General features: G+C 39.9%; 1 protein-coding gene across 1 annotated transcript in view; it reads right to left on the bottom strand.

Annotated features, from left to right (window-relative positions):
* The window catches only part of slc16a2 (solute carrier family 16 member 2), a 29,479-nt gene extending 14,097 nt beyond the window's left edge, over positions 1–15,382 (bottom strand). Inside the window, exons 1-3 of the mRNA XM_088988686.1 lie at positions 14,493–15,382; positions 7,794–7,938; positions 5,407–5,893 (exon numbers count right to left, since the gene is read on the bottom strand). Coding sequence (XP_088844812.1) covers positions 5,407–5,893; positions 7,794–7,938; positions 14,493–14,892 — 1,032 coding nt within the window. The 5' untranslated portion in view covers positions 14,893–15,382. The remainder of the gene's footprint in view (positions 1–5,406; positions 5,894–7,793; positions 7,939–14,492) is intronic.
* Between the last annotated feature and the right edge of the window lie 7,061 nt (positions 15,383–22,443).

Here is a 22,443-nt window from a genome sequence, read left to right on the forward strand (position 1 = left end):
AGGAAGGAGTGTCTGAAAATTTATTGGTCTCTTGAATAACGGTCTGGCCATATATGTCCTGGGGTGATGGGAGCAGCCCATTTCTTTTCCCTGCTCTCTTAACCAACCTTTAGATCGAACAGTTAGGTTCCCAAACCAACCTGTTATTTGAAAGGACTGACTCAATGGTTGCTCCATAAAGACAAACAAAATGCTTCGCTCAACTCCATATACGTATTCTCAAACATAGCAAGAAATGAAGGCGCTGATGAATCCTCAAACATACATTTGGTATGTGTAGCAAATCCTGCCATTGATTTAAATCGCAAAGTATTTGTAAGAGGAGACCTGCTTGATATTTGTGCCATTAACAGAGATGGGCTATGGTCTCCAATTGATTTTGGGTCAAACACCATTTCGTCAGTTTTTTTCCCCCACATTTATGCTGAGATGGTCCTATTACACCAATCAACATATGTGTCAAACCTATCACAGTGGCTACTAATGCCAGAGTCCCCTGTGTGCAGACTAAGCACAGCTGTATCATCATGTGTGTGTGTGCTCATAGCACACACACATGCAACCATGATGCTCAAAAGCCTAGTGTTTGGTTTCAATTAAACAGGAAATGCTTGTTTTGCAATTGCTCTAGTATAGAATAATCTAATCTCATTAGCCAGATGCATTTTCCATAAAAAAAAATATGATACATCTCATCCTGCTATTCATGCTAGGAGTCACTATGTTTCAATTTCATGGATTGGAATGGATCCCTCAGGCACCATGCATTTCTGAGTGTTTTAGAATGGGGGTTTAAATATTAACATTTACAAAGTTATAGTAAGCGTCCCCTCAAGGAACAACAAATCGCTGGTTCAGAAGAGATTGGCTCAACAGCTAAACATATGACCTGTTTCAAATTAAATTAGATTTCTGTTCATTATGGTCCAACAGTGAAGAATTGAAGAATCTTATTTGATTGGTCTAGTAGAGAATGCATTAGGATACATTTTGGCCCAAAACATGAAACTCATGAAATCCTTTTATTTGTACTACTATTCATGAATGGGGAGCAAATATAGCTTACTTTGCAAAGGATGTACTGAGCAATCCAATGAAAGCCAGGAGAGCCCCACTGACAGCAGTTTTCCGACAGCCAAAGTGGTCCGTGAACATGCTGACCACCGGTGAACAGAAGAATATCATCCCCATGGCGAGGGATCCGACCCAAGCTACAGATAATAGACACAGGAGGTCGGATTGCATTAGATCATTGACATCGATATACATTGCCTGAAGAACGTGAAGGCAAACAAACAATTGCACCACAATAAATCAAAGTGTGTTTTAACAGGCGAAATGTTCTTCAAAAGAAATAATTCAAAAAAAGCAAATCAAATGGCTTTGTCTGACAATAATAATAATACTCTAACTTTTTCCAAATATAATGCAACGAAAGGAGAACGATTATGACAAAAACTACTTCACTCATTTTACTGTGTACAATGGATTTAAATGGTGTACATAATACGTTTCAAAATACTGATAGCTCGATAATTGATAATTGACAGTTGATAATTGTCCAGACCCGATATTTGACATTTTGGCATTTTTGCTTGATAAGCAAGCTCTGCATAAGCCTGAAACCATCATTATCAACTGAATCATATGTGATGGAGTTGGGAGAGATCTAAAACATACAGAGTAATGCTCTCTCAAGGAACCAACATTTCCTACCTCTTAATTATGGATGTTGGGATTGGGCTTTTGTTTGCTGCGACTTCTGTGCAACAATGGACTGCACACCCGCAGCACCATCTGATCATAAATCTATGTCTGGACTACAAAAAGCCTGCCCAGGTTTGGCCGAAACCACAGGTGGTTCTACTCAACCGACAGATATAAGCAAGCTCTTGAGTAGAATCATCTGTGTCTAAAGCCAAACGGTGCCAGATTTTTTTTATGCTCTGTACCTAGATTTTACACTTCTGCTTCTAATAGGTTGCTTGTGCAATGAGTATAAACCAATAAGAACTAAATACCACAAGTAGCCAGACAAGGGTAAGGCTACAGAGTACTGTATATGAAAATTGTAGTAAATATCGGTCTTCTAAGACTCACAAATGACTTTCATATGAGCCTGTTAATGAACAAGAAATTAAATTCAATGAATACATTATGAAAACAAGCAGGAGGTCTTCTTGCCTCCGTCAGGTGCCTCACCTTAAGGCTGAAGCTAAACACTCACATTTCCCCAGAGAGAAGATTAGCCACTTGAAATAAATACAGTTAGCGAAATAGTTATAAAAGTAGGTGAGTGTGTCAGCCACATGATAAACTGGTGCGGAAATTGACAGCAAAGCATGAAAGTATGGTTTTAGAAAACCTTTGGGATATATTACACTCTTTCTGCCACACAGGGCATGTGTGGTGGAGACGGCAGGTTCATGTAAGGATACACAAGAAGGACAGAACATTCATAAACAGCAATGGAGAGAAGGCACAGTTTTGTTGATTCGAAATTCATATCTCTCGCCAGTAGCTCCTCTGCGAATGCTCTTTTCGCGTTTTGTACTTTCACAATAAGAGGCGTGAAGAATTAGAATCTCAGTTCTATTGAATTTTTGGAAAGCTTTGGTTTCTGTTGCTTGGTATATTTAATTGTTTGTTTTCGTTTAAAATAAGAACTGCCTGATAGCTCCCTGCACTTTTTAACATGTTTTTTTCTATCTTCTAAGCTAAAAAAACTTTAATATGCATGGTTCAAATCACCAAGGCTCTCTAATTAAAAGTATTGAAACAGTTAATTATCTTATTTTTAAACAGTTTTCTGGTCATTATTTGGCTCGTCTGATTGTATGTATATGTTTCAAAATAAGAGGCATTTTGTGAGCTTTTTCCTCTCGCTAGGTTGGATATACAGTATCATTTAAGAAAATGTGTGATTCATTGCATCTTTTGTATCATCAGAATGTGGAAAGACAGGCAGTGGTGCAATGTCCATGAAGTTACAAAAGAGCAGAATAAATGACCATACAGTCGCAGTATTCAAATGTAAACAAACAACTGTTGGGTCTTAGTTACCGGGAGAGCAAAGGTGTAGTCACTCTGAGATCTACCAGTCTTGGAGGCTGTATGTTTCCAAATACAGTGCCCCCTTTGAACCCCCAGAGCACTGAGATGAACTGAACTACTACTGACATATGGCATATGACAAGCAGGTACGTATTTCCCCTTGTTGGTGGAACGACTGCAACAAATAGTCATTACAGTTGTCCTCAATACTCGTGGATGACTGAATTTGAAATGGGTAACTGATCTCACCCTCGCGTGGAACATGAGAGAGAACATTGGTTCATGCACATAAATAGCTCTGTTTGCCTGTAGGCTGCATAGAATCGGTAAATGGGTGTGTACATAGACCACTTTAAATAACTTATTGTCTGCGTCTTGAAGCTTGACAAGAGAAAAAACGTGAGCTGCTTGGACTTTTTAAAAGGTGGTCCTATTTAGTTTCTTGAATCAGAGGCTCACACCGAATTGAGCCCACATAGCGAGAAAATCCGTTGATTACAACAGGAACAACTATTACACTCTTCAAATAAAACATGTTCAAAATAATTTTCGAATCTGCTTATCCTCACTAGGGCATTTTTTCTCATTTTTTGGTGCATTTGTGTGCACGCTATGTAATAGATGTTATTGCTTCTATTGATCAATGGTGTAAAAATCTGGTAGAGCAGAAGGTGGAAAGGGCTGTCCATGATGAATGTCAACTTGGCCAACATCCTTCTGTCTGCTCCATCCCCAGTGGAGTCCATTTGGTAGCCAAAGACAGACAGAAGCACCTTTCTTCAGCACTTGGTTCAGTCTCATCATTGTGATGTAAGTGAGGCTCCCTCCCCAACACAGAATGACATAAAACACTGCAGAGATTACGGCTACTTTCACGTCTATCACAGTCTTCACATGACCATGTGAGTTGTTTTGGGGGAGGGATTAGTTCAGTGATTCTGAACCATAGCTAAGTAAATGAAGAGTCATTCATTCAATATTTTTAAAATGGTTTACTACAGAATTCTAACTTCTTGGTCTGACTCTGTCCTTTGTGGTTGCATTATGTGATAATGGCCGTTCTCCCATGAGCACTTTACACGTGAACCGCTTTCATCCTGAGACTGCAAAGGTTTTCCAAGTTCCAGTTCCAAAATATTCAAGCGTAAAGCTTAAAACTGTGATACCAAGCCCACTTTTCATTCTTTTCACTCCAATTTGTCCCTGAAGCAATAAAGTTTCTCCAGAGATGAAAATGCTTGTTTTAGAAATAGCTTTCTATGGCATGCCTTTATGTTGTCTACGTGTTCTCACAAGAATTAAGTTAAACAAATGAGGATTTATTGTTGAGGGTTTAATGAACCTACTTTGCATATTTTCGGAACGTGGGAGAAAGCCATTGTGGCCGAAGGAAACTCAAAACAAAAGAGCGTCCCTCCTCATATATCCCCACTGAGTACAAAAGCATTGTGTTTTTGTTCTTCCCTTCAATGTGGTGATTGACAGAGCAGAGTACAGCTGAGTACACACCTTCACATTGCAAAGCTCTTGTGTAATTTTGAACAGTGGGAATTAAACTACTTACGTTGTGTAATTACCGAGAAATAGCAGACCACCGACAAGTAGTAAATAGACCACTCATTTGCTGTAGAAAACATAAACGCTGACCAAAAATCCAGTGATTTAACAGTAGAACCTAACAGTAGAACCTCCGAAGTCCAAAACACTGGAATTGTATAATTTGGAAGAAAAACAAAATTATGAGGAAAACGTGCCTTGATAACAACAAAACATAATGAGGTGATATCAGCAAATATTATAAGACCGCTGTTCAGACAAACAAAGGACTGCTTATGTCTTTTTTGTTTTTTTCGTTTTGTCATATAACACAAAATGTCAGCATATTGCATGTGACATCATATTTCCTGGCAAGACCTTAGTACTGCCACCAAATCATTTCCTCCAGCAGTGTTCTGAAATCCATTTAACTAATGCTGGGCTTTCCTCAATAAGAGCTGCGAAGACAGGAACTACAGTATGTTAGTGTATACTTGTAGTATACTACGAAACAAAAAAATATTGTTGTACTTTACTTGGAAGAAAATGCTACCTTAGTTTAAAAACTGGTTGTATAATTGATTTGGCAAGATAAGACCAGGATTGTTTCTATTTCCCTTATGAAAGCTGATAACGATATGGCATGCGTTATTTAGCGTATGGTTTTTGAGTTCAACATGGAAATATGTTTAATTTCTGTGGTATGGGAAAACATAATCAACAAAGAACAGGCTGACTTATAATTTTGTTGGTCCTGATTTTGAGACAGGTATTAAAAATTATGCATGCAATGGAACAAGGGCATAATGTTCTTACCAGATGGACATAAGGCACAAAGTAGCCCAATACAGCTGTCGCAACTCCAAATGCCCACACACGGTAAGTGAGGATATGAAACACTCGCAGGTTGAAGTACTTTCTGACCCATACCAACGCCTTGTGCCAACAGATCCCACTTTGAGGAGTCACCCCTGCCTGTTTTTGAAAATCTGCAGGGCCTGTCGGGCCCATGCAAAGTCCAGCTGGTAGCAACGGCTTGAATGTTAATGCCAGAAAGGCCTGCACAAGCATGAAGAGGCTGAGGATCTGGAAGGTTCTGCTGAGTCCCAGTGGCTCCACGACTTTGTTCAGCAAAACCGGGAGACCCATGGAGAAGAGGCTGGCACCTGCCGTCACCACGCCATTGGCAAATCCCAGGCGCTTGCGAAAGTAGTGGCCGAGGATGACCAAAGAGGGCTGGAAAGCGAAGGAGGATCCGCAGCCAAACAGTATGCCATAAGTAAAATAACGGAGGCTCAAGGAGCTGGGAATAGAACAAACAAAGGCAAATTCATTGGGACCACGACTAAATCAATCATTTACCATTTTTTCACATGGAAACATATTTTTAAAGATTATATTAAATGATTGTGCAACATGAAAGCTACATCTATTGGTTGGAGCCGAACAGTTAAATATTTCAACATTATAAACATTCACTCATTCAACGTTGATTTTTGACCTTGCTGCTTACACGGAGCAATTTCTTCAGTTTCCACATAAAGTGTTGGATTATTTGTTCAGGCAGTTGTTCACAAAGATGTAAACCTCAACCCATCCTAACTTGTGAAAAACTGAGTGTCGAGGATGCTCTTTAAACCTAATCATGACATTCACTTTTTCCATGTGCATTCATCGGTTTGGAGGTTGAAGTTTTGCAAGTCATTGTAGTCTGTCTGAATTGACATTTAAACTATGTCTCAGATCCATTAAAATTGAATTTGAATTTGATTTTTTAAATTTGAATTTAGCTTTTATTTGGTCTCTCGTAGGAGAAACATGTCTCAGAGGACAGGCCCCCCGTGGTATTACATGCATTGGGCAATACATACCACATATAATATACAAGATACATGGGACAATACACAGAACAGGACAATAAATACTCTACAGACATTGGACAACACATTAGAGGCATATGCACACACCACTCTGCCTTCATGTCCTCCTGTTTGTTTGTCTTCCTCCCTCTAATCATTTGTTAACTAAGCTGTAGCCTGCAATATGAATGCATTTTTATATAAATTTAATTCGCAGACAAAAGTCATTTACTTTCTTCCTGTGATTATAAAATTGGATTGGGAGTGTAGCGCATGGGAGGAAGGAGTGTCTGAAAATTTATTGGTCTCTTGAATAACGGTCTGGCCATATATGTCCTGGGGTGATGGGGGCAGCCCATTTCTTTTCCCTGCTCTCTTAACCAACCTTTAGATCGAACAGTTAGGTTCCCAAACCAACCTGTTATTTGAAAGGACTGACTCAATGGTTGCTCCATAAAGACAAACAAAATTCTTCTCTCAACTCCATATACGTATTCTCAAACATAGCAAGAAATGAAGGCGCTGATGAATCCTCAAACATACATTTGGTATGTGTAGCAAATCCTGCCACTGATTTAAATCGCAAAGTATTTGTAAGAGGAGACCTGCTTGATATTTGTGCCATTAACAGAGATGGGCTATGGTCTCCAATTGATTTTGGGTCAAACACCATTTCGTCAGTTTTTTTCTCCCACATTTATGCTGAGATGGTCCTATTACACCAATCAACATATGTGTCAAACCTATCACAGTGGCTACTAATGCCAGAGTCCCCTGTGTGCAGACTAAGCACAGCTGTATCATCATGTGTGTGTGCTCATAGCACACACACATGCAACCATGATGCTCAAAAGCCTAGTGTTTGGTTTCAATTAAACAGGAAATGCTTGTTTTGCAATTGCTCTAGTATAGAATAATCTAATCTCATTAGCCAGATGCATTTTCCATAAAAAAAAAAATATGATACATCTCATCCTGCTATTCATGCTAGGAGTCACTATGTTTCAATTTCATGGATTGGAATGGATCCCTCAGGCACCATGCATTTCTGAGTGTTTTAGAATGGGGGTTTAAATATTAACATTTACAAAGTTATAGTAAGCGTCCCCTCAAGGAACAACAAATCGCTGGTTCAGAAGAGATTGGCTCAACAGCTAAACATATGACCTGTTTCAAATTAAATTAGATTTCTGTTCATTATGGTCCAACAGTGAAGAATTGAAGAATCTTATTTGATTGGTCTAGTAGAGAATGCATTAGGATACATTTTGGCCCAAAACATGAAACTCATGAAATCCTTTTATTTGTACTACTATTCATGAATGGGGAGCAAATATAGCTTACTTTGCAAAGGATGTACTGAGCAATCCAATGAAAGCCAGGAGAGCCCCACTGACAGCAGTTTTCCGACAGCCAAAGTGGTCCGTGAACATGCTGACCACCGGTGAACAGAAGAATATCATCCCCATGGCGAGGGATCCGACCCAAGCTACAGATAATAGACACAGGAGGTCGGATTGCATTAGATCATTGACATCGATATACATTGCCTGAAGAACGTGAAGGCAAACAAACAATTGCACCACAATAAATCAAAGTGTGTTTTAACAGGCGAAATGTTCTTTAAAAGAAATAATTCAAAAAAAGCAAATCAAATGGCTTTGTCTGACAATAATAATAATACTCTAACTTTTTCCAAATATAATGCAACGAAAGGAGAACGATTATGACAAAAACTACTTCACTCATTTTACTGTGTACAATGGATTTAAAGGGTGTACATAATACGTTTCAAAATACTGATAGCTCGATAATTGATAATTGACAGTTGATAATTGTCCAGACCCGATATTTGACATTTTGGCATTTTTGCTTGATAAGCAAGCTCTGCATAAGCCTGAAACCATCATTATCAACTGAATCATATGTGATGGAGTTGGGAGAGATCTAAAACATACAGAGTAATGCTCTCTCAAGGAACCAACATTTCCTACCTCTTAATTATGGATGTTGGGATTGGGCTTTTGTTTGCTGCGACTTCTGTGCAACAATGGACTGCACACCCGCAGCACCATCTGATCATAAATCTATGTCTGGACTACAAAAAGCCTGCCCAGGTTTGGCCTAAACCACAGGTGGTTCTACTCAACCGACAGATATAAGCAAGCTCTTGAGTAGAAACATCTGTGTCTAAAGCCAAACGGTGTCAGATTTTTTTTATGCTCTGTACCTAGATTTTACACTTCTGCTTCTAATAGGTTGCTTGTGCAATGAGTATAAACCAATAAGAACTAAATACCACAAGTAGCCAGACAAGGGTAAGGCTACAGAGTACTGTATATGAAAATTGTAGTAAATATCGGTCTTCTAAGACTCACAAATGACTTTCATATGAGCCTGTTAATGAACAAGAAATTAAATTCAATGAATACATTATGAAAACAAGCAGGAGGTCTTCTTGCCTCCGTCAGGTGCCTCACCTTAAGGCTGAAGCTAAACACTCACATTTCCCCAGAGAGAAGATTAGCCACTTGAAATAAATACAGTTAGCGAAATAGTTATAAAAGTCATAGGTGAGTGTGTCAGCCACATGATAAACTGGTGCGGAAATTGACAGCAAAGCATGAAAGTATGGTTTTAGAAAACCTTTGGGCAATATATTACACTCTTTCTGCCACACAGGGCATGTGTGGTGGAGACGGCAGGTTCATGTAAGGATACACAAGAAGGACAGAACATTCATAAACAGCAATGGAGAGAAGGCACAGTTTTGTTGATTCGAAATTCATATCTCTCGCCAGTAGCTCCTCTGCGAATGCTCTTTTCGCGTTTTGTACTTTCACAATAAGAGGCGTGAAGAATTAGAATCTCAGTTCTATTGAATTTTTGGAAAGCTTTGGTTTCTGTTGCTTGGTATATTTAATTGTTTGTTTTCGTTTAAAATAAGAACTGCCTGATAGCTCCCTGCACTTTTTAACATGTTTTTTCTATCTTCTAAGCTAAAAAAACTTTAATATGCATGGTTCAAATCACCAAGGCTCTCTAATTAAAAGTATTGAAACAGTTAATTATCTTATTTTTAAACAGTTTTCTGGTCATTATTTGGCTCGTCTGATTGTATGTATATGTTTCAAAATAAGAGGCATTTTGTGAGCTTTTTCCTCTCGCTTGGTTGGATATACAGTATCATTTAAGAAAATGTGTGATTCATTGCATCTTTTGTATCATCAGAATGTGGAAAGGCAGTGGTGCAATGTCCATGAAGTTACAAAAGAGCAGAATAAATGACCACACAGTCGCAGTATTCAAATGTAAACAAACAACTGTTGGGTCTTAGTTACCGGGAGAGCAAAGGTATAGTCACTCTGAGATCTACCAGTCTTGGAGGCTGTATGTTTCCAAATACAGTGCCCCCTTTGAACCCCCAGAGCACTGAGATGAACTGAACTACTACTGACATATGGCATATGACAAGCAGGTACGTATTTCCCCTTGTTGGTGGAACGACTGCAACAAATAGTCATTACAGTTGTCCTCAATACTCGTGGATGACTGAATTTGAAATGGGTAACTGATCTCACCCTCGCGTGGAACATGAGAGAGAACATTGGTTCATGCACATAAATAGCTCTGTTTGCCTGCAGGCTGCATAGAATCGGTAAATGGGTGTGTACATAGACCACTTTAAATAACTTATTGTCTGCGTCTTGAAGCTTGACAAGAGAAAAAACGTGAGCTGCTTGGACTTTTTAAAAGGTGGTCCTATTTAGTTTCTTGAATCAGAGGCTCACACCGAATTGAGCCCACATAGCGAGAAAATCCGTTGATTACAACAGGAACAACTATTACACTCTTCAAATAAAACATGTTCAAAATAATTTTCGAATCTGCTTATCCTCACTAGGGCATTTTTTCTCATTTTTTGGTGCATTTGTGTGCACGCTACGTAATAGATGTTATTGCTTCTATTGATCAATGGTGTAAAAATCTGGTAGAGCAGAAGGTGGAAAGGGCTGTCCATGATGAATGTCAACTTGGCCAACATCCTTCTGTCTGCTCCATCCCCAGTGGAGTCCATTTGGTAGCCAAAGAAAGACAGAAGCACCTTTCTTCAGCACTTGGTTCAGTCTCATCATTGTGATGTAAGTGAGGCTCCCTCCCCAACACAGAATGACATAAAACACTGCAGAGATTACGGCTACTTTCACGTCTATCACAGTCTTCACATGACCATGTGAGTTGTTTTGGGGGAGGGATTAGTTCAGTGATTCTGAACCATAGCTAAGTAAATGAAGAGTCATTCATTCAATATTTTTAAAATGGTTTACTACAGAATTCTAACTTCTTGGTCTGACTGTGTCCTTTGTGGTTGCATTATGTGATAATGGCCGTTCTCCCATGAGCACTTTACACGTGAACCGCTTTCATCCTGAGACTGCAAAGGTTTTCCAAGTTCCAGTTCCAAAATATTCAAGCGTAAAGCTTAAAACTGTGATACCAAGCCCACTTTTCATTCTTTTCACTCCAATTTGTCCCTGAAGCAATAAAGTTTCTCCAGAGATGAAAATGCTTGTTTTAGAAATAGCTTTCTATGGCATGCCTTTATGTTGTCTATGTGTTCTCACAAGAATTAAGTTAAATAAATGAGGATTTATTGTTGAGGGTTTAATGAACCTACTTTGCATATTTTCGGAACGTGGGAGAAAGCCATTGTGGCCGAAGGAAACTCAAAACAAAAGAGCGTCCCTCCTCATATATCCCCACTGAGTACAAAAGCATTGTGTTTTTGTTCTTCCCTTCAATGTGGTGATTGACAGAGCAGAGTACAGCTGAGTACACACCTTCACATTGCAAAGCTCTTGTGTAAGTTGGAACAGTGGGAATTAAACTACTTACGTTGTGTAATTACCGAGAAATAGCAGACCACCGACAAGTAGTAAATAGACCACTCATTTGCTGTAGAAAACATAAACGCTGACCAAAAATCCAGTGATTTAACAGTAGAACCTCCGAAGTCCAAAACACTGGAATTGTATAATTTGGAAGAAAAACAAAATTATGAGGAAAACGTGCCTTGATAACAACAAAACATAATGAGGTGATATCAGCAAATATTATAAGACCGCTGTTCAGACAAACAAAGGACTGCTTATGTCTTTTTTGTTTTTTTCGTTTTGTCATATAACACAAAATGTCAGCATATTGCATGTGACATCATATTTCCTGGCAAGACCTTAGTACTGCCACCAAATCATTTCCTCCAGCAGTGTTCTGAAATCCATTTAACTAATGCTGGACTTTCCTCAATAAGAGCTGCGAAGACAGGAACTACAGTATGTTGGTGTATACTTGTAGTATACTACGAAACAAAAAAATATTGTTGTACTTTACTTGGAAGAAAATGCTACCTTATTTTAAAAACTGGTTGTATAATTGATTTGGCAAGATAAGACCAGGATTGTTTCTATTTCCCTTATTTCTATTTAGATTTATTTGAACAGGATACCACAATGATTCATGTTTCATCTCAGGTTTTTTCGTCATTCAATTAAATTAATAACACATAAAAAAGCATAAAGCGAAGAAAACTACAAAAGGAAACAGAATACAGAAAGATTCACAACCGTAAACGCAAACACTAATTAATTAAGCCCGGTCCAGAACAATCACGATTCAAACCACAAAAGCTATCCACTGACGATGGCGCTGGAAGAGTTTTTTGATGAAGATGCATAATGTATGCTTAGCGATGGAAAATATCTTTTTTTGTCATGAAGTAATTGCCATCTTGTTTTATTCATAGTGTTTTTTCCCCTCATATTCAGGTTCGATTTAAATTCATTTATTTCACACAAGACACCGTCGAACCCAAAATTATATAGGGGGACTTCTCAGAATGGAATATGAAATCAGATTTTTTTTTTTCTCTTTTTCCCCCAGATTATGGTCTGATTAAAAAGGCACAGCGGGTCCCATTTTGACAAAGCCAACACATACATCCATATGCCTCTTTGGCCTTATGGACATATTCAAACAGCTGCCATGAAAAATGTCAAGCTATTGACACATGACCATCCCCCCGCAGCTTAGACTTTTACCACATTTACTACTTTCGTGCTGATGTCTGAGGGCAAACATTGTTCCAGGGCATAACCTAAGAATCTTAATCTCTTTCCACAACTTGACCTCAACCCATACGTGTTACTGTGGATTCAGTCTGAAACAAATTCAAAGAACAGGGCCGCAAGATTTTTTCCTTGTGAATTGAATTTACCAAGACACACGTTCCTTCAAAGCATGAGAGGATTCCTGAAGGCGTGAGACACTGAGAAAAGTGGGTCAACGTATTCAATAGCCTGTGATACAAACCAGAAGCATGCAGGTAGCCAGGGGGGGGGGGGGGGGCAATAGCGTGATTCCGGTGGAGGCAAGGTTTTTGAATTTCAATTCCTGGAACTCTAATTATCACAAACTTTTGTAGCATATGTCCTGTACAAACAGTCACATCCTGCCAAGCCTTTTCCCGTCTTGTACTCCTTTGGTGTGAAATAAATGATAATGTCAATATTAAATTATTATGAATGGCAATAGGCAACAATTATTGTATACAAACATCGTCCCGGCTTTGGACAATGTAAGAAAGGTGTCAGAAATGTCTGGTGTCCCAGAAGATATAGTTAAATGGAAAGCTACAAATTTTCTCCTTCAGTCTAAACTCTCGGGTCTGTAAGTGTGACATGGGTTCTCATTACCCATTGCAACCCCCTGACCCCCCCCCCCCCCACACACACACACACACAGTCCCCCTACATACTATGAGGCCAAACAGACCAGACTTGAGATGTAATAAGTGTGTCTATTTTTAGGAATATCTGTAATCCTATTGGAAAACTCCAACACTTGCTCAGGAGGCCATTGGATTCTATCATGGGGGGCTGGGCAGTGGTGTAGGTGAAAAAACATAATAATAATTGAGATTTCATATATATATATATATATATATATATATATATATATATATATATATATATATATATATATATATATATATATATATATATATATACATAAATTTGGTATTTATTCAAGTACTGTACCATGTTTCATAAGAACAACCACTCTGTTTGGCAAATAAATTGTTTTAACATCAAAATGTCTTATTGATTACATGTGTCGGGACAACACATCTATTCGCAATTTGCTCACAATCAAAATGTTTTTGGGCAACAAGAACTTTGGAGTGCTGGAACAACTTGCCTGACTAATGCCAGCTGGCACGGTATGATTTTATTTTTCCTTCCTCAGCTCAAAAAGGATGTCAAGCGGACCCATTTCGAAGAGGCTAATAACATAAAGATGGCCTGATGATATTGAAGATCCCAGAAGAATCCTTCCAGGAGCACACAAAGGCATGGCAGAAGTGGCTGGGAAAGTGCACTACACTCCATGGGGATTACTCTGTAGGATGGCGAACTCCCAAACCAGAGGGTATGAGTTCACTCCTCGACCCGTGTGACCGTGCTAACATACTTTGAGCAAAACACCAAACCTTCAGTGGCTCCTGGTGCTGTCTTCAGTCGGTGAATGATGAGTCAGTGTGAAGTGCTGTGATTGCATTGTAGGTGGAAATGCGCTTTACAAGTCAAATATCAAACCACCTTTTATGAGGCCAGTCCTGGAAACGTTCTGACTCTCTTCTTATTAGGTCCCTACTTGTGTTCGATGTTGGCTTTTAGTAGAAAACAACACCAGCCAGCTTTTTTTCAGTAAACGTTAACTAGCTAGGTGATTTGTTAAATGGACCAAGCAAGTGTTTTACTCAATTATGTCAACCTTCACAAATTCCAATGCAATATGTTGAAAATGAGTTTGCCAATCAGATTTTAGGGGACATGTATCATCGGCCTTGTTTTCTATTATTTTCTTTTGTTTTAATTTTGTATTTTTATTTTGCATACTTGCGGAAAGTTCACGGGGACCGAATGTCTCCTGTGAGAATGAGAGATTTGTTAGATGCAGAATTTATGTGTGAGTCCGACTTACCCACTTTGAACTGAGACGTCTTGTCCTCAGTGTCTGCGTGCTCCCTCACCAGCATCATGTGCAGGATGCCAAAGGAGTTCTGAATCCCGAAGATGGACCCATTGCACCAGGTGGCTGCCAAAACCACCAGCCAACCAAAACCTCCTTCAGGCGGCGAGAATAGTGCGCCATGCATTTCGGCGAAGTCAGTTTCGTGAGCTGGGGATGAGATCGACTTAAATCCAGCCTCGACCAGTTGCACTTTGCTTTCCTCACGAGAGAGTTTAAGATCGCTCTCCCCTTGACGCCCATCCTTCTTCCACCCCGACTCTTGAACAGCATCGCCCTGCTCGGCCGACTGTTCTGCCTCGGACACCCCGCTAGGCGGTTGCGACTGGTCGTCTACCCCGTTCGTCCCCATGCTGTCTGGTCTAGCGTTGAGGAGATTGCGGGCTCTCGGCGTACACACATGAGATGTAGGTCACTGACATAAGCGTTGATTTGAATAGAAGATTTGATTGGCTCTCTTTCAAAACAGTGGCCCACAAGCTGCTCACAGTCTGGGCATCAACAAAGCCACGAGCCGATAGAATGCGTACATCTAGGAATTACACGTCGCAACTGGATGCCGTATTCTCCGATTTAAAAAATAAAGATCTTTACTGAAAGTGACCGTGTTTACTTTTCGTTTTTTTGCCCATCGAAGAACCTGACAACCGACCTGCAAGCACCTCGTTTCGCTCGAGGAAGCACTTGTCTCCACAACAACGCAACAAAAGCTGACCGAGGTTAAATTGTTCAAATAAAATGTACCCAAAATCTTGTGAGGATACTTCATAAGCTGTCTCGTCCCGTCCACACTTCGACCAAAACACAGCGCCGGTCGGGCCGTCATTCAATAACTAACGCACGCCCTCCTTTCCGGGCAGTCGAGGTAGACAGGCCGATCCAAACGTCGATATCACTGATACATCTCAGGCACAAAATGTATCGAAATCATCATGAGATTTCCTGCTTCGCCCCTATATGGAATGTAATGCTGATATTTTACCCAAAATGTAATTTAGCTGGTTGTGTTTGTATGTTTCTGGTCATTCATTTTAACAAGGTAAAACGTAATTTGCAGATAGATGGTTACATGTAAAGTGAAACCACAACTTATTACAACAACGTGAGTGGAGGACACAGGTTTACAATCCGACTTTACAGTCTCCTAATCATACAAACATCTCTTTTTGAGAAAATAAAAGTCAGAAGCTGGACTGGTCAAACTGAAATACAAATAACAAATAAGAAACTCGCGGCCCGCGGGCCAACTCTGGCCCCCGAAAGAATATTTTGCGGCCCGCCTTGATATGAAAGATTAATGTTAGTGCGGTCCGCATGATTGATATGAATGAAACTTGTGTGTGGAGCTGAATAAGTAGGCAAGAGAAGCCATGTTCAGGTTCAATATTTTCTTTATCTCAATATTATAATTTATTCTCAATATTTTCTTTATGTTATGAAAGTTAAAGGTTAAAGAACTGCGAATACAGACATTTGAAACTTTATTAAAATAATTAGTTTTCCTGTGTTTTTTTTTCAGTCGTCTGTATCTGCCTTATGATCATTATAATTATTTTATTTATTTATTACTGGTTAATTTATCTTGTATTCATTTTTCCATGTATTCATTTAATTCCTTTTTTGGGTGTTAAAAATAAAGATTTTGAGAACATTGGAATGTTTTATCTGTGATTCTCTTGTGGAAATCCTGATGCGGCCCAGCCTCACCCAGACTCTGCCTCGGGCGGCCCCCGGGTAAATTGAGTTTGCTTTAGTTATTCCAAACCAACACAATACACCAGAAATATGTCCATAATTATAATAACCATAATTGATTTTACCTGAGTCTCTTTCAAGTAACATGAATCTAGAGACGTCTGTGTAAGCTCTCAGTCGTACAGGAGTGGTCCATCGATGAGAAGGTTTCTTCAGCCGTCATCTGTACAAAAGTGAAGGTTTCGGACGTTTCGCCTCCTATCCAAGAGGCTTCGTCAGCGAACTAAAGTCTGACTGGTCGTATCGGCCCCATTTATATATCCCTAATGTCCAGACATGGTGGCGCCGGACACAGCTATGATAGGTCCCTACTCTCAGGTTGGGGGGGGGCGGGGGACCCCTCCCTGTGGCCCCACTGATTGTTCCTACATTCCTGACTAACGACTGGCCTATTACCCCCACTGCCCCCGGTATCACCTCATCAGCATAACGACCCTCATCAGCATTGCGAAAGTTGCCTAACCTGTTTTGCCTAAGCAGGCTATTGTATGAACGATCCAAATTGAACCTCACCCCACCAGACCGGTTTAAAGAAGGATTTTGTTGTTTTATAAGAATCGCTTCTTTTACGCCCCTTTCAAACCATCTATGTTCTTTCGCTAAGATTTTAACCTCATTGTCGTCAAATGAGTGGTTGCTAGCTTTTAGGTGCAAATGTACTGCCGATTGAGGCCCACTAGTATTATCCCTGCGATGTTGATAAAGTCTTTTTTTGAGAATTTGTTGAGTCTCCCCAATGTACTGCTCTTTACAATTTACATTCTTACAATGTATGGAATAAACTACATTACTTTGTTTTTCATTTGGTAGCCTATCTTTTGGATGCACTAATTTTTGCCTTAACGTGTTTATCGGTTTGAAATAAGTAGGAATTTTATGTTGCCAAAGGACTCTTTGTAATTTTTCAGAAACTCCTGCAATGTACGGTACTGCTACTCCTCTCCTTTTTGAATCTTGAGAATTATTGGTTTCGTTCGCTATTCTTTCTTTCTGACATGGGAGGTCCCCTGCCCCCCCCAACCTGAGAGTAGGGACCTATCATAGCTGTGTCCGGCGCCACCATGTCTGGACATTAGGGATATATAAATGGGGCCGATACGACCAGTCAGACTTTAGTTCGCTGACGAAGCCTCTTGGATAGGAGGTGAAACGTCCGAAACCTTCACTTTTGTACAGATGACGACTGAAGAAACCTTCTCATCGATGAATCTAGAGAATTTCGCCTGGACTTTCAGGTATTTATTTCACAGTTACACGGTTTCTGGGTTGTGTAGAGTGTAGCCAATTGAGCGGTGGCTACCTGCCATCTATGTGGTAAGGGGTCATGCACAAGCATATTGCACTCTCACACACATACCTCTTCACCCAGCTAACACACACATGCACACGCACATGCACGTGCGCACACGCACTCACATGCGCAAACGGCTGCACGCACACAGAATCGGTAGCTGTATCGATTTTAGAGACAAACACTCGGTATTGGTATTGGTATCGGATCGATAGCTGGTGTATACCTGACGGCAAAGGCCCATGGCTCGGCTGAGGAAATGATGATACTTCGGTTTCTTTCGGATTTACGAACAGGCACGAACGTGTGTCGATGGATTCCGAGCATGCTCCGCAGCCTGGCTGCAGCCTGGCTCCAACTAAGTCTTGTCTTATTCGCGAGTTCCACGAGTCGGAGAAACGGTGTTAACATGCGAACCTAGGAGGGAGATTGTTTTGCAGTTCAAAAGTATGTTTTTGCGTTTTCGTAACATTTGTTGATGTAATATCAGCAATTCTGCGATTGGCTGGCCACCCGTTTAGGGTGTACCCCGCCTACCACCCGAAGACGACTGGGTTAGGCTCCAGCACACTCCCCGATGCTTGTGAGAATTAGCGGATCAGAAAATTACTAAATGAATGACCAAGAAATTCGCCGAAATTAAGCATCTGTTGTAGCATGTTCAGGAACAAAAAAAACTACAATGCTTGGGGACGATTGGAAGGGGCGGAGAGAAAAACTAGGTCAACCCTGCCTTTTGAAACAAAAGACTAAATCTCTCTCTTCCCATTTTCGATGAACGGTTGAGTGTACCGACTTTTTGTCTGTAGTTTCCGAGTGCTGTTTAATTCACTCCCTCATAGAAGCAGTCTACCGTTTTAATCCATTTTGAAATTGAACATAAACACGTATTTACCACTACGGGGTGCTGCAGCTCTGTGTAATATATGCTCACACTCACGTGGCAAAGAAACTCGAACCTCATTGTTGTATTTGATGGAAAAATATACATTTCTGTCCTGTTACTTTTCAGAAACAGATACTTCTTGTTCTGCTAATGCTAAAACAATAAATAAAACTGCCACTTAATTTGTTTCCAATGTGATAGATTGTATTTTCTACCTACGACATTGTCATAACATGATCTGAATGTTGTTTGATTTATTTATTTATTTTAATTTCAGACCGTTTTCGATTACATGTGATTTAACTGTCCCTTCTTCCAATCACCCCAGTAGCTTTTCTACTCATAGACTCATCTTCTTTTCCTTTCGAATTTTCCCTTTAGGGGTCACGACAGCAAATCAGTGTCCTCCATATAACAGCTTTTCTCCTCACAGACAACAACAGAAAATGACAATGTTTATTAACAACTCCAGTGCACAATGAAATAAAATGAGTCATTTTATTGCATGTCAAGAATTATTACTTAGCAATATATATTTCTCTGAAAAGTTTTATTTCCTCGTCATTGGTATTGTATAGTTAACAGATGTCAAAGTCAAGCCCGGGGGGCCAATCCAGCCCGCCACATATTTTTTTTCAAATCAAACTTGTGAAATTCCATGATGCTTGCTAAAATCCTCACCAATATTTCAAATTTAATGATGTAAACCACAATAACAGTCATTATTCTTGACTTCAGATTTGAAAACTGGTTATTCATTAATTTGTATATGGCCCGCGGCAAAAAAATGACTTTGAAACCCCTGGTATAGATCAAAGGCGTTGTTGTGTTTTTCCCAAAGTATTTGCTCTTACTCACATTTTTTTCAGGGTGTATTCACTTTCTAAAGTTACTGCAGATTCTGCCATTACTGGAGGCGTGATCATAACGGAACAATCTCAAGGGTGTTCTGTCATGTTGACATTTGCTGACTGCAAGGGCATAGTGTGTGATTCACATCTTGTCCACACAACCTAGACAGGTCATTTTGTTTTTCCAGCATTAATTTTTGACAATGTTCCTTAAACCTCTGACTAGACTGTTTTGTGCTTGTAAACAAGCCTTAAGTCATTGGTGTTCTCTGCAAAGTCATGAAAAATGTTATTGTACATACAACAGAGCAGTGACGTGTGGTGAGGTTCATGGCTGGTGAGGCACTGAGGTCATCACAGTCAGATTTACAAACTTGAACTCTGCAGAGTAGATTATTCACCATTTGATTGGCAACAGTTAACGTGTTTTGTTTAAAATGTCATGTCAGCATTCTTTATATAAACTGTAGCATAGAAAAAAAGAATTTAAAAAACATTATTATCGTGTTACCTTTACTTATAAATGAAGTCCATGCATCACTACTTCTGAAGAAAGGCATCTATATCTTCTTTGTAGAAGGCTTCCTTATCTTTCTTCAGTTTTAAAAGTCTCTCTATTCCTTTCACTTTATGATATGTAATCCTCCATTCTGAAAATAAGGCCAACCAACATGAAAAAAATGACTGGATGGTTGCACTTAACTTGCTAACTGTTTACTGTAGCTTGCTGTCACTAATCATATTATTCTGCAGCCGAGGAGGCGCAAGAAGAATCTCTCATCACCAGCGCCCCCTATCATGAGGCAGGAGAACTGTGTGCCTCACCAATGCACACAGTTTTGATAAAAATAAAACAAAATAGAATAAACACTGTAGTACAGTGTTTATCATGTAAAGTGACTCTACATTATATTCACCAGCTAAACATTTAGTTCATATACTATACTGTTTGAACACTTTAATAGCAATATGCAGTGGGACAGCGGTCTCACTGCAGAGCAAGCCAGCACAATTAGCATAGTCATTGCGCAATCCATGGTGAGGCTCAGCCAGCTGCTGCCTCACCGCTCGTCTCTACTTAGTATTTGAATGGTAAATGTGAAAATTCAGCGATTTTGAGAAAAATCTAAAAATGGTGAAGTTAAATGGAAAAGAACTTTAAACTACAAATCACTAAATAAATATAACTGTTTAATTTCTTTTTTCATTTGATATTTCCATGATGCCAGGTGAGGCACGGCCTCATGTGCCTCCCCTGACTGCACGTCACTGCAACAGAGCCACTCACTTGACTTTATGTTATTCTTTGTGACAAAGCACATTGTTTACCGTCCAATGTAAAGCCCAAGAAGTGCCTTCATAACACCCAAAACTAGTACTCCAATTTAAATTGGCAGTGGTCACGACATGAAAAAAGGGGGGCGGGTGAAGTTTATTAATCTGTATCTGAAAATTACAAATAAAGTGCAGTTTATGGGTTAAGATTTATACTGGTAATTATTTTGGATATTTTGGGCCTAAAGTCACACATACAACTATTCATATAACAATAATAAGAAGACGTCTGTGTAAGCTCTCAGTCGTACAGGAGTGGTCCATCGATGAGAAGGTTTCTTCCGCCGTCATCTGTACAAAAGTGAAGGTTTCGGACGTTTCGCCTCCTATCCAAGAGGCTTCGTCAGCGAACTAAAGTCTGACTGGTCGTATCGGCCCCATTTATATATCCCTAATGTCCAGACATGGTGGCGCCGGACACCGCTATGATACGTCCCTACTCTCAGGTTGGGGGGGCAGAGGACCCCTCCCTGTGGCCCCACTGATTGTTCCTACAACAATGAATCTCTCATCACCAGCGCCCCCTATCATGAGGCAGGAGAACTGTGTGCCTCACCTACAACAATGTAGGAACAATCAGTGGGGCCACAGGGAGGGGTCCTCTGCCCCCCCAACCTGAGAGTAGGGACCTATCATAGCGGTGTCCGGCGCCACCATGTCTGGACATTAGGGATATATAAATGGGGCCGATACGACCAGTCAGACTTTAGTTCGCTGACGAAGCCTCTTGGATAGGAGGCGAAACGTCCGAAACCTTCACTTTTGTACAGATGACGGCGGAAGAAACCTTCTCATCAATAATAAGAAGATGAAAACCTTTATTCGTCTCACAATACAAAATCCCCAATTTACAGGAGCAAAGTTATAATGTACATTAAAGAAAGTAGAAAAACAAAAGATACAGGAGCTGCCACAGAAAAACACAATGTGCCCCAGAGCTCTCCAGCAATGGCAGTCAAATGTCACCAACATTCTTCCCAATCAAAATCTGGTCTGGTATGTGTGCTGCTGAGCAGGTGCAACCACATGTAAATGGCCTTTTGAGCTTAACTCACATCATTGAAACGATTTGGTTGAGATACTCCGTTCAGACTATCATGACAGTGGCCGGTAGATATTAATTAAACTGTAAGTCACATGAATGAAGCGACCGTTTGTAAAATGTTTGAGATTCCTTTGTTTTTCCTTGATTCGCCATCCCTCAAACACATGAATGAGTGAGTCATTAGATGAGATGCAGCAGCATCATGGAAACATGTTAGCAATCAGCCCTTTCAGAAAAGGAGAATCCACTGTCATTTAAAAATAAAGAGCTTAAAATAGCGATTCATGGTACTCTGCAAACACAAAGGCTGAATTCATAAAAGTATTCAGGGATTTTGCTTTCAATGTCAAAGTCGACTGCCATTAACCAATGATGACGCTTTCTGTTAAAATAGGAAGAGAGAAATCCTCAGAGCTGTTTGACAAAGGGGAATGAGTATGTCTAGCAAATGTAAGACGTCAAGAGGCCCACACATTTCTCAGACAGTATCTAAGTCCTGAGATGAACACAGTTAATGGGAATTTAGTCATTGATATAGTTCACTTTTGAATTCTGATTTCCACCTATTTGGAAATAGGATCATTTTCCATGAGTATTTCTGCCATGAGTGTGTCCACCGACAAAGTGTATCCCACCGACAAAGGTTAAGATGGCAATATTTTATACAACATGCTTGAACATGCTGAACTGGTGGGAGTGGAATTCTGCACTGACAAGCTGCTTTTTATTTGTAGTAGCAT

This window comes from Hippocampus bargibanti, linkage group LG02 (assembly GCF_051943395.1).
Source record: "Hippocampus bargibanti isolate YZ-2025 linkage group LG02, ASM5194339v1, whole genome shotgun sequence".
In the NCBI taxonomy this organism is placed as follows: Eukaryota; Metazoa; Chordata; class Actinopteri; order Syngnathiformes; family Syngnathidae; genus Hippocampus; species Hippocampus bargibanti.